At 42.3% G+C, this 15,431-nt stretch overlaps 2 protein-coding genes across 2 annotated transcripts in view; both read left to right on the top strand.

Moving 5' to 3' along the window:
- Positions 1–15,431, top strand: part of SMC4 (structural maintenance of chromosomes 4) — a 242,496-nt gene that overhangs the window by 47,556 nt on the left and 179,509 nt on the right. The window lies entirely within an intron of this gene.
- On the top strand, positions 5,126–5,866 carry C2H3orf80 (chromosome 2 C3orf80 homolog). The gene has a single exon (XM_055569220.1). The coding sequence runs from the start codon at positions 5,126–5,128 to the stop codon at positions 5,864–5,866; it is 741 nt and encodes a 246-aa protein (XP_055425195.1).

The raw sequence follows: 15,431 nt of genomic DNA, 5'->3' as shown, positions 1-15,431 counted from the left end.
CCTGTCTTTCTCAAGCTGTCAGGACACTTCCAGAAGCACGCGCAACAGCAGCCAGTCTGCTTGTGTTCTTTTTACTTTCTTCTGTTCTATAAAGTTGAAAAATATGGCTTACTTGGCATTCATTCACATGAATGTAAATAACAAGGAAGATAAATTTTTCAGAAAATATTCTTCAAGCACCACAGCAAGACAAAGCAGTTAATTGTTCTTAAACTTGATTAAGCTGTACTCCAAGAGACTGTGCTCTTTGGATAAATTCAGTTCCCATCTCCCTTCCCATCGGGTTTTGTTTTCTTTTTTAACTTTTGCACACACTTATTTACACACAGTTTGGTGCCAATTTTCAACAAAATAAGGTTTCTTTTTAATTTCTATATTGTGACCTTCCTTTATCTTTCAATTATTCTATGGAATATACAATTAAATTCCATCTTCCTCACTAAGTGGCTTGAATTTATGACTTCCTGGGAGCTAACATATTTATTTGTGTGTTAGACAAATAAAAAGAATATGGATGGTGAGTAGTGAAGATCATGGGGGTTTTTTTGGCGCTTTTAAAGCTATAGAGTTTCTTTTCTTTCCTTCAAAAGGTTGTACACAATAAATTACATGGCAAACAAAAATGAATTAAGTGAGACTGAGAGATCAGAGAAGAAATAAAGAGGCGCCAGTTTCTGTGGAGGGTCTTTAATGGATAATGCTTTGGGACTATCAATTTGGAAAGAAAAAATCAAATAAAAATCCATTCCATACTCATTTTGCAGACCTCATCCTTTTCTTTGTTTTCATAGAAGTAACTCTGCCAATATTCTATTGTATATAGGATCATATTGTTTTCCTACTGTGTCCTAATATTCTGCAAACAAATTCTAACTCTCTTACAGGCAGACAGAAATTAAACAAATTAAATGCTGTTTGTTAAGTAATTTCAAAATAAGGATAAGCAGGACACTTTCACTTACACATTGTCAACCATACAACTTCCCCTTTACTTTCACCATTGATCCTACTATGACTAGCAGAAATCCTAAAAGATCAGATAATAAAAACCCAAAGAGGTCTTCACATTTTTTTCAACTTCATACTCAAAGCCCATCTCAAGCTATGAACTGCTTTCATCCTTGAGATTGTCTGAAACCCATTAATTTTATTCTTCCTTTGGGAAAGTAAGAACAAGCCATGATCAGAGAAGAAACTGCCATTTGTTTCCCTCTGTGGAATTTCTCCTTTATTCCATTTAGTAGCAGCTGGGGCTGAAGACATGGGTTTATTCTATGCCGGGGAGGAATAATTTATTTCTCCATAATGGTGAGTACCTAGCAGAGTTCCTTGAACACAGAAAATGTTCAGTGCAAATTTGGCGAAAGAATGGGTGAATGAAAGAATAATACAATTTTCATTGTTTTAAAATGAATCATTTCCACGCTGTTATCTTGCCCAGTTTAAAACCCCTTGTTACCTAGTCTTTACAAAATAGGTTTTAGGCTTCCATATAGAGAAACAAGGGCTTCCCAGGTGGCACTAGTGGTAAAGAACCCACCTGCTAATGCAGAAGAGGTAGGAGAAGTGGGTTCAACCCTGGACTGGGAAGATCCCTTGGAGGAGTGCATGGCAATCCACTCCAGTATTCTTGCCTGGAGAATCCCATGGACAGAGGAGCCTGGCAGGGTAGCAATGAATTGGACACCAAAATTAGAGACACCAAGGGAACATTTCATGCAAAGATGGGCTCGATAAAGGACAGAAATGATATGGACCTAACAGAAGCAGAAGATATTAAGAAGAGGTGGCAAGAATACACAGAAGAACTGTATAAAAAAGATGTTCATGACCAAGATAATCATGATGGTGTGATTGCTCACCTAGAGCCAGACATCCTGTAATGTGAAGTCAAGTGGGCCTTAGAAAGCATCACTATGAACAAAACTAGGGGAGGTGATGGAATTCCAGTTGAGCTATTTCAAATCCTGGAAGATGATGCTGTGAAAGTGCTGCACTCAATATGCCAGCAAATTTGGAAAACTCAGCAGTGGCCACAGGGCTGGAAAAGGTCAGTTTTCATTCCAATCCCAAAGAAAGGCAATGCCAAAGAATGCTCAAACTACTGCACAATTGCACTCATCTCACATGCTAGTAAAGTAATGCTCAAAATCCTCCAAGCCAGGCTTCAGCAATATGTGAACCATGAACTTCCAGATGTTCAAGCTGGTTTTGGGAAAGGCAGAGGAACCAGAGATCAAATTGCCAACATCCGCTGGATCATGGAAAAAGCAAGAGAGTTCCAGAAAAACATCTATTTCTGCTTTATTGACTATGCCAAAGCCTTTGACTGTGTGGATCACAAGAAACTGTGGAAAATTCTTCAAGAGATAGGAATACCAGACCACCAGACCTGCCTCTTGAGAAACCTATATGCAGGTTAGGAAGCAACAGTTAGAACTGGACATGGAACAACAGACTGGTTCCAAATAGGAAAAGGAGTACATCAAGGCTGTATATTGTCACCCTGTTTATTTAACTTATATGCAGAGTACATTATGAGAAATGCTGGGCTGGAAGAAGCACGAGCTGGAATCAAGATTGCCGGGAGAAATATCAATAACCTCAGATATGCAGATGACACCATCCTTATGGCAGAAAGTGAAGAGGAACTAAAAAGCCTCTTGATGAAAGTGAAAGAGGAGAGTGAAAAAGTTGGCTTAAAGCTCAATATTCAGAAAACTAAGATCATGACATCTGGTCCCATTACTTCATGGCAAATAGGTGGGGAAACAGTGGAAACAGTGTCAGACTTTATTTTTCTGGGCTCCAAAATCACTGCAGATGGGGACTGCAGCCATGAAATTAAAAGACGCTTACTCCTTGGAAGGAAAGTGATGACCAACCTAGATAGCATATTCAAAAGCAGAGACATTACTTTGACAACAAAGGTGCATCTAGTCAAGGCTATGGTTTTTCCAGTGGTCAGGTATGGATGTGAGAGTTGGGCTGTGAAGAAGGCTGAGTACCGAAGAATTGATGCTTTTGAACTGTGGTGTTGGAGAAGACTCTTGAGAGTCCCATGGACTGCAAGGAGATCCAACCAATCCATTCTAAAGGAGATCAGTCCTGGGTGTTCATTGGAAGGAATGATGCTAAAGCTGAAACTCCAGTACTTTGGCCACCTCATGGGAAGAGTTGACTCATTGGAAAAGACCCTGATGCTGGGAGGGATTGGGGGCAGGAGGAGAAGGGGACAACAGAGGACGAGATGGCTGGATTGTATCATCGACTCGATGGACATGAGTTTGGGTAAACTCCAGGAGTTGGTGATGGACAGCGAGGCCTGGCGTGCTGTGATTCATTGGGTCACAAAGTCAGACATGACTGAGGGACTGAACTGACTGACTGAAGCAACTTAGCGTGCACGCATAGTAAAACAAACTATGGCAGAGAAATATTGTGGCTTTAGGAAGGCTTAGAAAGAAGGATCTGTGCTCAACTAAGCTTCACATGAAGTAGCTTTGTCTGAGTGACACTTTGGAGCTTCTCCAGGAGGAGGGATTGCTTTGGAGTGTGAAGCAAAAGTAAGGTGCTCCCAGATGCAGAAATATTTAGAAAGTTTTCATTTAGGAGGAGGAATGAAATGTCTAAATCAACCAGCACCCTTCACCTTGTTCCATAAGGTTATTAGGGAGATACAGTGTGACTTACTCCGAGAGAAATCTTTGCTTTTACTGACCTACAGTTTTGTGTGTCTCTATATTCTTTCCTTTGCTTTTACTTTTTTCTTCGATGACTACGGAATTTCCTGTTTGGTTTCTCTACAAGGGACCAAGTGTTTCGCGGTGAGGGAATTAATAAATCCTAAGTCTACAAAGATGACTGTTTCAGACAGCCTTAATAAAAGCACAAGTCCCTAGCTTCTTCATGGTGCCACTTTCTTTCAAGAAGCTGCTGAAGGCCACCACCCAGCAGACACACGGTGTGAGGGACCGTGTAACTGCCATCCCTCCCTTTTCGACAAGGTGCTTAACCAGGGAGGGAGTGGTGACTACGCGACCCCATGCGCTAAACTGGAGCACAGATTCCCTTAAAGGCAAACTTTGCAAACAAAAATAACCTTGAAAAAGACCCTTAGACTCAGACCAATGCTCAGAACGTTGCCAATTTCCCCTGACATTTCACGGATGTGTTACTTACGCAGCAGGAGAGGCCTCCTTCCAACCCAAACCCAAATTCCTGTTCTGTCCCTCGAGCGCAGTGGGGACTTGTCGGATGAGCCCTTGGGAAAATAGGTGCCCTTTCTCTCCTTCGTCGGCGTCAACTTGGGTCACCTTGGCCGAGTCCTCTCTGTCCCTCTGGGAATACTTCCGTGGTGCCGTGACCTTAGCCTCTCGGAAGAATTCTCTATGTGCTCTGGAGATCTACTGGGGGTACTGGATTCCCAGCCCTCTGGATCTGCCTGAAGGGAGAACCATCCTGCGGTCCCCAACCCCTCCAAGCTCTGGGACCGCGGCGGGGTTGAGCTAGGCTTTATTGGTCATCATCCATTTTTAATCAGAAAGATCACAAGAAGGAGGGTAAGCGAATCCCAGTCGCAAGTCAATTTAAATAACATTCCTGGGGAAATTCAATCACTTAAAACTGAGACACCTACGCTTGCAAGAGCCCCCGCCCGTGTGGCTGGGAAGAGTGCGACTGCTGAATTAATCAAGATCAGGGGGGCTCCCAGGCTGCGCGCAGAGCGTTAACCCTTCCAGCCCCGGAGAGTATCAAGAGGGGCTTGGACGAGCGCGGCGGGCCGGAGCCAAGATGCCCAGGGCAGCCCCACGCAGGCTGCCTCTGCCATCTTGGGCGGTTCCGGACGCCCAGCGCCCGTCCGGGGCGACTGGAAGCACGGGGTTGAGGTCAGAAGCTCGAGAGGCAGTTCGGGCGGCGGGAAGCGGCCGCCTCCCGCAGCTTCGGCGCGCCTCGGGCTCCTCCTTCCGCCCAAGCGTGGCCGAGTGAGCACTGCTCCGGCCGCAGGTAGCAGACGCGCGGGAGGCGGCGCACAGGACCCGATCGGAGCGCCAGGGGAGGGGCCGACGGACAAGCGGACAGACGGACCTCCCGCCCCGGACCCTAGCGACGGTACGCGCCGGCCATGTGGGGACCCGGGATCACGGCCGAAGGCGTGTCGGTGGCTCCCGCGCCGCCACCGCTGCTGCCGCTGCTGCTGCTGCTGGCCCTGGCGCTGGTGGCGCCCTCGCGGGGCGGCGGGGGCTGCGCGGAGCTGGCGTGCGGCGAGCGGGAGCGCTGCTGCGACGCGGCCAACGCCACCGCGGTGCGCTGCTGCAAGCTACCGCTGCACGCCTTCCTCGACAACGTGGGCTGGTTCGTCCGCAAGCTCTCGGGGCTGCTCATCCTGCTGGTGCTCTTCGCCATCGGCTACTTCCTGCAGCGCATCATCTGCCCCAGCCCACGCAGGTACCCTCGCGGGCAGGCGCGGCCGGGGCCACCGGGGGGCGCCGGGCAGCCGGGGGCTGCGGGGCAGCCCGACGACGAGAACGACGACTCGCCCGAGCTGCTGCGCGACGAGGTGGCCGCGGGCTCTCAGGACTCGCTGCTGGACAGTGGCGGCGGCGGCGGCCGGGGCCGGGCCGGCGGCGGACGCTCGGCCCCCTCTTGCGCCTCGGAGCACGAGCTGCGCGTGGTGTCGCCGGTCTTCCTGCAGCTGCCCAGCTACGAGGAGGTCAAGTACTTGCCCACCTACGAGGAGTCCATGCGGCTGCAGCAGCTCAGTCCCGGGGAGGTCGTGTTGCCTGTGTCGGTACTCGGCCGCCCGCGAGGTGGCGGCGCCGGGGAGTCCGACGGCGGCGGAGAGGGCCGCTTCCCGCTCATCTGAGCACCCGCGGCCTCGCGAGGACCACGCGGACAGAACCGGGCCGGGGGCTGTGGGTGGGACGCCATGGCCCGGGTGGCCGGGGCCGCCGCCAGTTGCCTGAGACCTCCGCCTGTCGCCCGGAGACTGGGTTGAGGCCACCCCCACCCCCGCTTCCCCAGGGATGTTAAGTTTCCCTACATTTCATTCGGTTCAAGGAAACGTTAGGCACGCGCGGCGGACACGACCGCCGCAGACCAGTCCGGAGCACAACTTTAGAGGACGTCGCCGCCCTCAGCCTCCCTTCGGCTGGCTTGTGTTCACTCGTAAGTGCCTGCTTCCCGAATGAGAGGACACAGGAGCCTCTGGAGAAGGGCAGTGACCATTAGGGATGCAGGGGAAAGGGCGCAGTTCCACTCCTTTCCCTCTCGCCTGGACAGGTGGAGGTCTCCCAGGATGGGCGGAGGGCGAGGAGGCGAGCCAGGACTGGAGACTGCTGCGCGCGGGTCTGGGCCAGCAGCACCTAGGTATGGTCGAACCCTCCCTCGCGGAGAAACCCCCTCAGACCCTTCCGTGTCATCTTGGCACAGCATAGTCACAGCTCACAGATTAGTAGGGGGACAACCGTGATATCCGGCTAGTTGCTGTACTTAACACAGCAATTACAGCACATCCAAGACCGTACTCATAATAAGGTACAGTTGAACTTTTGATTTTTCAGTAACTGAGAAGATATTTATATTTATTTGTCTTTTATTTTTATATTTTTACCATGTATTAAACGCATGGTATTTCTGCAGTCAATGACAAGGTAATCGTCTCAGCGCCTTTTTTAGGCCTTAATGGCCCAGAAATTGTCTCACTCTGTCATTATTGTTTCATAAAATGCTGGATATTATTTCATTTACAACGGAGAAAAAGAAGAGGCATGGTCAAACAAGAAAACATTACGTGATTTAAATACATGAAGGATACCTTATTTTCACTATTTGAGAAAAATATATTTTATTTTTAGTACTGTGGCATAATACATAACTTTTATAATAACTATACATTATGTATGTAGTCTAGGTGATAGTTGCGTGTAAAATGGACTGATACATGTATACCATACTACAAAGCATGATGTCATACACTTTCCCTCCATTTTTCATTTGGAATACACTTCACAACATAGTACAAAACGTAAAAATTTGTTGTGACTTGTAACTTTTGTTTAAAGCCATAATTGTGCTGTGTGGTATTACAGAAGGATTCGGTCAACCTCTCTTAAGAAAAAAATGTCATTGTATCAGTTCTGCCATTCTATGAAATGTCCTTTAAGTAAATGGTAATATAAAATAATACATTAAAATGCATTATGTATAATGTACATATGCGTATTGTCTATGTACAGTATACACATTGTATATCTTATAGTTATTACAGTTTGTGATTATCAAGAAAGGGAAAGAAGGAAAATAAATTTTAAAAGGTTTTTCTGCTTAGGGAAAGATGAATATTACATTGAGAAAAATTACACAATGGACCTCACACGTGTATTTAGAAAAGTTGTTCTTATGATTGAAAATTTCTGACAATCCTGAGAAATCTTAAAATATCTGTATTAGAAAAAATTATTTAATTACTTTAAACTTTTTAAAGCTGATTGAAAAAGTATGAGTCTAAGAAATCTTAAGATGTCTGAATTGTAAGAGAAGAGAATGGTTTATTCTAAACTTCTAATAGCTAATGACCCTGTCATTAAAGTGAATCATTTGAAGTGTATCAAAACAGAAAAACATTAAAATCTTTCTCTGTACAAATTGTATTAGATGTGTAACTATATGGTACTGTTTTAAAATATGAAATATGTGTCTTTATCATTTAAAAATAAGTTTAAGCTGTGAATTGGCAAAAGCATCAGGAGTTGAGACTGTATCAACTTTTACTGAGAATGGTATAGGGTTTAATGAAATCACATTATATTGAATGATCACAAATATTAATGTTACTCGAACACTGCACATTTTATTTATATGTGGTTGTCAATACCACCCACCATTCAGACAAACCAGAAGTTGCCTTATTCCTTTAAGTGATTTATCCTTTGAGTGCACACTTTTAAAAAAATCGACATGAATATCCAGGTACCAGTATATAAAATATATCCTCCATGTTGTTACTACTAATATCTTGACTACTAATATTTTCACAAGATTGTGAAAATACACGTGATATGAATCAAGATGTTTTTATTGTACCAGCTTATGAAACATTTCTCTCCCTAGAATTCAGAAGGTCTCTAATGTGACACCAGTCACATGATGAGATTCTACTGAATTTTAAAAGTAAGAGTTTTACATTTGTTTTTTTCCTACACATCATATAAGCCTTTACTCACATCCCCCAGTTCAGTAAAAAAAAAAAATGAGTTTGACTCTACTTTGGTTTTTTCCTTATAATTCATTGATTTACCAAGCACAATTCTGTTCAGGCATGATTTTGTGGAGGAAAAAAATACTGAAGATCTATTTTTATTAGTGATAAATGAACATATTTCATGGTAATGCACACACATATTTCACCTACCATATTAATATACACAGAACCCATGTGTTCATAACGCTAGAATATCCAGATAGGAACATTTTTAAAGCACTAATGGCAGTATCTTGGTGTTAAGTTTTATACATTTCACCTGGAAGTTTTTTATTGCATAGAACTAGTACAGAGTCTGGAGAAGGCAATGGCACCCCACTCCAGTACTCTTGCCTGGAAAATCCCATGGACGGAGGAGCCTGGTAGGCTGCAGTCCATGGGGTCACTAAGAGTGGGACACGACTGAGTGACTTCACTTTCACTTTTCTCTTTCATGCATTGGAGAAGGAAATGGCAACCCACTCCAGTGTTCTTGCCTGGAGAATCCCAGGGACAGGGGAGCCTGGTGGGCTGCCGTCTCTGGGGTCGCACAGAGTCAGACACGACTGAAGTGACTTAGCAGCAGTACAGAGTCGGACACGACTGAAGCGACTTAGCAGCAGCAGCAGCAGTAGGAAAATAGAAATGTAGAAAATAGCTTTATTCTTTCACCTGAAAATAAATAATGATGAAATGCTGACTTTACTTATTTTTTAATATTCTTCTCTATATAATGTAGAACACAGATATATCTATAGAGATACAGACATATCTACATAGATACATAGTCTGTGACATAGTTTTTGCAAGGCTGCTACATACATGCAAACCTTAACCAAAGTACCTAGAAATGCCGGATTCTCCAGTACTGACTGACTTTTCCTCCTGATTTTCAGCTATCGAAGTAATTCGCATACTAAAACATTTTTTATTTTCATTGACTTCACATGACTAGGGAAATAATGGCCCTGGATATGGTAAGAATCCATCTGGAATGAGAGAAAACATGATTAATTTTCTAAATCGTGTGTGTATGTGTAATCACCAGTTGCTTAAAAGCAATTTATATTGGTGTTCAACATCATAACCAAGGGGAAAATGTCTTCTTGAGATGTAATGATAGTTTTAAGAGACCATTAATTGCCACATTCTGCAGATATGCGTGTGCTTCAACCAAGGAAAATGGCATTGGCAATTATGCCAAAGGGCATAAAGTGTACTGTATAAGGAAAACAAGGTTCAATTGTAAAGGCCGAAGGGAACATTAAGGAGATGGCCTCAACAGTTTAAAAGGCAATATGGTAAGTATCTTAATGTTGTACTTTATGTATATAGTTTCTCTCAAGTGAAATTAATAAAAGAAACAATCCAGAACTGAAACTGATGTGTTATAAACATGAAGATTGTGTTCAGATTTATATAGTATTCTACACTGACTTGTTAAAATTTCATGAATTATAATTAATTTGAATTTCAAGATTGAGAGAAGCAATGATGAGTTGTCTTACTTCGAACAACCCAACATTAGCCATCTCTCCAAGAATGTAAGTTGCAGACAACCAATCAATAATAGAATATTTGGCAAGTTTATGTTGAACTCACTGGTTTAAATTTATGTTTTCATTCTGGTTTCATCCATTGGTGAAAAGGCTAACATGGTAGGCTAAGGGAAAGTATTTTATCAAGTAAACATTAAGTCAGTACCAGCTAATTGCAAGAAACAAAGGCATCCTTTCTTCCATAGAAACGGGAAGGATGTCTTAATTCTGTTTTCTTTAATTTTGCCTATAAAATAATAAAATCAAATAAAACCAATAGCTTTGATTATACTTAAATCCATAGAGAACTTAATTTTACTTATTTATTGTCTTTTACTTACAGAATTCACTTAATTTTATGGTAAAAATTATTCTATGGAGGATATTTAGGCTTGCCATTAAACTAAAGATTATCACTTTTTCCCCTCCTAGCTAAGCACCTTCATTGTCTTGATATCTTTGAGTTCTTATTTTCTTTATTTGTGTGTTGTTCTTTGGATTTTCAGTAGATGATTTCTCTAAAACTCCCTGGTGGCTCAGATGGTAAAGTGTCTGCCCACAATGCAGGAGACCTGGGTTCAATCCCTGGGTTGGGAAGATGCCCTGGAGCAGGCAATGGCAACCCACTCCAGTACTGTTGCCTGGAAAATTCAATGGATGGAGGTGCCTGGTAGGCTACTGTCAATGGGATTGCAAAGAGTTGTACAGGACTGAGCAACTTCACTTCATCTCTTAGAACTCCAGGTTACTCTTTGCTATGATTTAATATCACTCTAGTTATGCCTTGGCTTTTTGCATGAAGTTTCTTCTTTTGGTAAAGCAGTATTTCCTAAGTGTTTCCTTTGTATTCTATTTGCATCTGACTTCTGTAGGTTTCCAGTTTTGAACCAGGTGGTTTTTTCCTTTTATCCACTAATTGATTCTAAACATATCTCCCTTTGTTCTGATCTACAGAATTTTCTCTTTCACACTGGGCAGAAGATCAAATCTTTGCATCTCTCTAGCAAAGACTTTAATTTTTCTAGTTTTCAAACACAATAAATCTTGATTTACCTCTGTCTTATTGCTGCCTCTTTGTTGGCTACATTTATTTCATCAAAGGATTAGAATCTTCTAGATTTATTTCTGTTTTATTTTGTTTTGTGAATTTTCTGTATTGACCAAAGATATTACCAGATAAAATTAATTTTGATTATTTTCCTCGGCCTTCAAAGTATCTCCTCTTCATTCCACTTTTCTCTAGTAACCACTTTGATGGTTTGTCACGTTTCTCCATGTGAGTTAGCCAAGTTACCAGATTCCTGTAGATTTATACCAGTTTTACTTCTTCCCCTGATGTTACGGTCTCTGTCTTCTGTTTCATAACTCTATCTTTCGAGTTTTTTTTTCTTTTTCGTGGCAGTTCTTCATAGTATTCTTCTCATATTTCTTTATTTCAATCTTTTCTGTTGATGTAAGCAACTGAGATTAGAGCTCTGTGTCGGTTCTATATCTGTGTCTGGCATATAGGGATGTTCCCTGACTCAGCTTCTCTTGAAAATTAAGCTCATGTTTCTTTACATTTATCTCTCTTCACACATTATTGTTTCGACTAGACAAATGTTTAGACTTTTTAAAAAACCTTTTTGTTTCTTAGGATAGATATGGGTTTCCCTGGTGGCTCAGATGGTGAAGAATCTGCCTGCAATGCAGGAGACCAGGGTTCAATCCCTGGGTCGGGAAGATCCCCTGGAGAAGGGAATGGCAATGCACTCCAGTGTTCTTGCCTGGAGAATTCCATGGATAGGGGAGCCTGGCGGGCTACAGTCCATGGGGTCGCAAAGAGTCAGATACAACTGAGCGACTAACAGACACAACAGGATAGATATAGTTCTTTGACTTGGGCTTCCCTGGTGGCTCAGATGGTAAAGAATCTGCCTGCAGTGCAGAAGACACAGGTTCTTTGACTTACTATCTTGCATGTTCTTTGGCTGTATGTCTTCAATTTCAGAGGCAATAGTTTAGATTCATATTCATGAGGCTTACAAGAGGAGTTTTCTCTTTCTAAATAAATTTCTTTATTTGTTCCAGGTCTTAGTTGTGGTCTGCGGCATCTTCATTACATGTGGGATCTTTCATTCAAACTCTTTATTAGTTGTAGTATGTGGGATCTAGTTCCCCGAGCAGGGATTGAACCCAGGCCCCCTGCATTGGGAGCACAGAGTCTTAGCCACTGGATCACTAGGGAAGTCCCTAGAGGAGTTTTCTTGAATGAGATCTCCTGGTCTATCCTAATTTTTTGTTCACTGAATCAAAAATATGTCTTTAGATCCACTATGGTCCACTCCCAAGCATGTCTTCTGCTTGGATTCTACCATAAGTGTGTGCAGTCCAAAATCTTCAACCGCATTTTTCTTGATTCAATAAAGTACTGATAACTGTTGGCTGCAGGTTTTCTTCTGGTATTTTAAGAAAAAGTTTTTTGTGGTCTGGTACATTTTCTTTTTTTGTGTATGTAATTTTTATTTATTTATTTTATTTTTGGCTGTGCTGGGTCTTCCTTGCTGCGCAGAGTTTTTATCTAGTTGCAGAGAGCAGGGGCTACTCTCTATTTGCTGTGCATGGGTTTCTTGTTGCAGTGGCTTTTCTTGTTGCAAAACACAGGGTCTAGGGCACATGGGCTTCAGTAGTTGCAGCTCCCAGGCTCTAAAGCACCAGCCCAGTAGTTGTGGCATACGGGGTTAGTTGCTCCATGGCATATGGGATCGTCCCAGACCAGGGATAGAACCTGTGTCTCCTGCATTGGCAGGCAGACTCTTTACCACCGAGCCAGCAGGGAAACCCTACCTTTTCTTCTAATTGAAAAACATATACACTCTGTGGTTCTAATTTTTTTTTTTTTCTATTACTTGGTTTTCATGAGTATTTTTCACATCTAAAAAACCTACAGATGTCTGAGGTTTAAATCTCTGATATAGCTGACTCCTTCCTAAGGGTTTTCTTTTGACAAGTTTTTAGGATTTGGAGTTAGCCCTAAGTGTTGTAAAGTCAGCCAGATCTCCTTACTTGGATGCACCTTAGGGGTTTTCTTCATGCCTGCAGGATATCTACTTTGGAGGTGTCCTGAGGTGAGTGTCAAGAGTTGCATTGTATTACAGTTTTACAAATTATAGACTTGTCTTCTAAACTGTCTTCTAAAGTCTTCTAAGTCTTCTAAGACTGTCTTCTAAACTGTCGAGTTTTCTGTGGGTACAGTCTTTTCCACACAAGTTCTCAGAGGTTTCTTGATTATTGTCAGGAGTTCAGCTGATTGACATTTCTCCCAGGGAACTATCCCAAGTCTTATCTTCTGGGTGAAGTTTTCATAGGGCCGTAGTTTTCTATTGGGTCTTTCATTGATTCTGCCCCTTTTTTGAAAGTGAAAGTTGCTGAATCATGTCTGACTCTTTGTGACCCCATGGACTATACAGTCCATGCAATTCTCCAGGCTAGAATACTGAGTGGGTAGCTTTTCCCATCTCCAGAGGATCTTCTGAACCCAGGGATTGAACCCAGGTCTCCCACATTGCAGGAGAATTCTTTACCAAATGAGCCACAATCTTTAGGCGTCCTAAACAATCTTTTTTTTTTTTTTAACTTGTGAGATTTTCCTCTTTTCTACCTTTCCTCCTGAATAGGGAGTCCTTTTATCCTCTGGTTGTATTGCACCTTTGGCGTTTGTATAACCTCTTTGATGCCTGTCGGATCTTCTTTTTTTTTGGAACAAGTAGTTCAAAGGATATGTATTTTTCACTTATATTAATATCTCCAGATTGCTCTTTGTTTTAAAAAAATTTTATTAGCGTATAGTTGATTTACAGTATTGTGTTAGTTTCTGCTGTACAGCAACGTATATCAGTCATACTTATATCCACTCTTTTAGATTCTTTTCCCATGGAGGTCATTACAGAATATTGAGTAGAGTTCCCTGTGTTATACAATAGGTCCTTATTATATTATTATACTATATAATAATTATATATTACATATAATTATATATATAATAATTATACTATTTTATATATAGTAGTGTATTTATCGATCTCAGTCTCCCAATTTATCCCTCCCCCTTTCCCACTTTCCCCCCAGTAACTGTAAGTTTTTCTACATCTGTGACTCTATTTCTGTTTTGTTCATTTATACCATTATTTTTTAGATTCCACACATAAGCCATGTTATATGCTATTTGTCCTTAGTACTCTTGCCTGGAAAACCCCATGGACGGAGGAGCCTGGTAGGCTGCAGTCCATGGAGTCGCTAAGTCGGACACGATTGAGCAACTTCACTTTCACTTTTCACTTTCATGCATTGGAGAAGGAAATGGCAACCCACTCCAGTGTTCTTGCCTGGAGAATCCCAGGGACGGGGGAGCCTGGTGGGCTGCCGTCTATGGGGTCACACAGAGTCGGACACGACTGAAGCAACTTAGCAGCGCGACTTAGCAGCAGTAGCAGCAGCAGCAGGATGCCCGTCAGATCTTCTTCCACAGTCTTCATTTTTCCTTCAGTTGTTCGAAGTGGTCTCTTGAGTATTCTTAGATTTTTCTGCTGGTTCTAGCTTGTGCTTTGAAATGTTCTTAAGCATTTTGTGAATGTCACCAGCATTTATTCCTTTGGTTCTTCTGGTGTTTGCAGGAACTCTCTGATACCTGCCATATCTTCCAGGGGTTCTGGTTTTACTGTAGACATTCTCAGCAGCCTCCTGAGGCCTGTTAGATTTTCTGCTGGTTTTGGATTCTGCTTCCAAGTGTTCCTTAGCTTTCTGTGAACATGATCATCATTTATTTGTTCCTCTGATTCTTTTGCTCTTTGTATCACAGTGTCCTCAGCATTCCTGTGATATTTGCTGGGTCTGGTCTGTGCCTTGGTGTGCTCCTATGCCTTCTGTGGATATTATCTCCATTTATTTGTCTCTGTTTCGTTTGGTTTTGTGGGAGCTCTTTGACACTGGCCAAGACTTCCAGGGGCTCTGTATTTTTGGATGGTTTCTACAGTGTCCCAAAGTCCCTGATCCTGCTCTGGAGTGCAACTAAGCCTTTTGTGGACATTTAATTTTGATAAGCATCTGTCATCGGTCTATAGTTAATAATTTTGTAAATTAATTCTTGAAATTTATAGTACTATGTTGGCGTTCTGGCAATTCACCTTAAGTTAAATATCTTTTTTTTTTTTTTTTGCACCCTCTGCTTTAAAATTTGGTATTTTACATTTTAGCCTTTCTTCCAAAGAATAAATATAAGCATGCAAACAATTTTAGATATAAGCTTGGCAGCTGCTTTGGGGGTGATAGTTTTCATTTGCTATCATGATGATTATCATAATAATAGCTGTAATTCATTGAATGCTTCCATATGCCAAACACTGTGCTCGATGTTTTATGTATATTGTCTCACTTAAAATTCATAACAGAAGGAGCTAAGGATTACTAGTCCCATTTTATAGATGAGGAAGGTGCAGCTCAGAGAGGATGAATGGTGTGCCCAAAGCCACATGGTTGATATGAGGACAATTCAGGGGGTAGATCCAGCCTGTCTGGCTCCAGAGCTGGAACTCTCAATCATTCAACTTCTCAACATGCTCTCAACCTAACCCTTCAGAATATCTTATCAATAGAGCTATGGCTTAGCTGCATAT

Source organism: Bubalus kerabau, chromosome 2, assembly GCF_029407905.1.
Source record: "Bubalus kerabau isolate K-KA32 ecotype Philippines breed swamp buffalo chromosome 2, PCC_UOA_SB_1v2, whole genome shotgun sequence".
Taxonomy (NCBI): Eukaryota; Metazoa; Chordata; class Mammalia; order Artiodactyla; family Bovidae; genus Bubalus; species Bubalus kerabau.
This window is presented reverse-complemented; position numbering and strand designations above follow the sequence as displayed.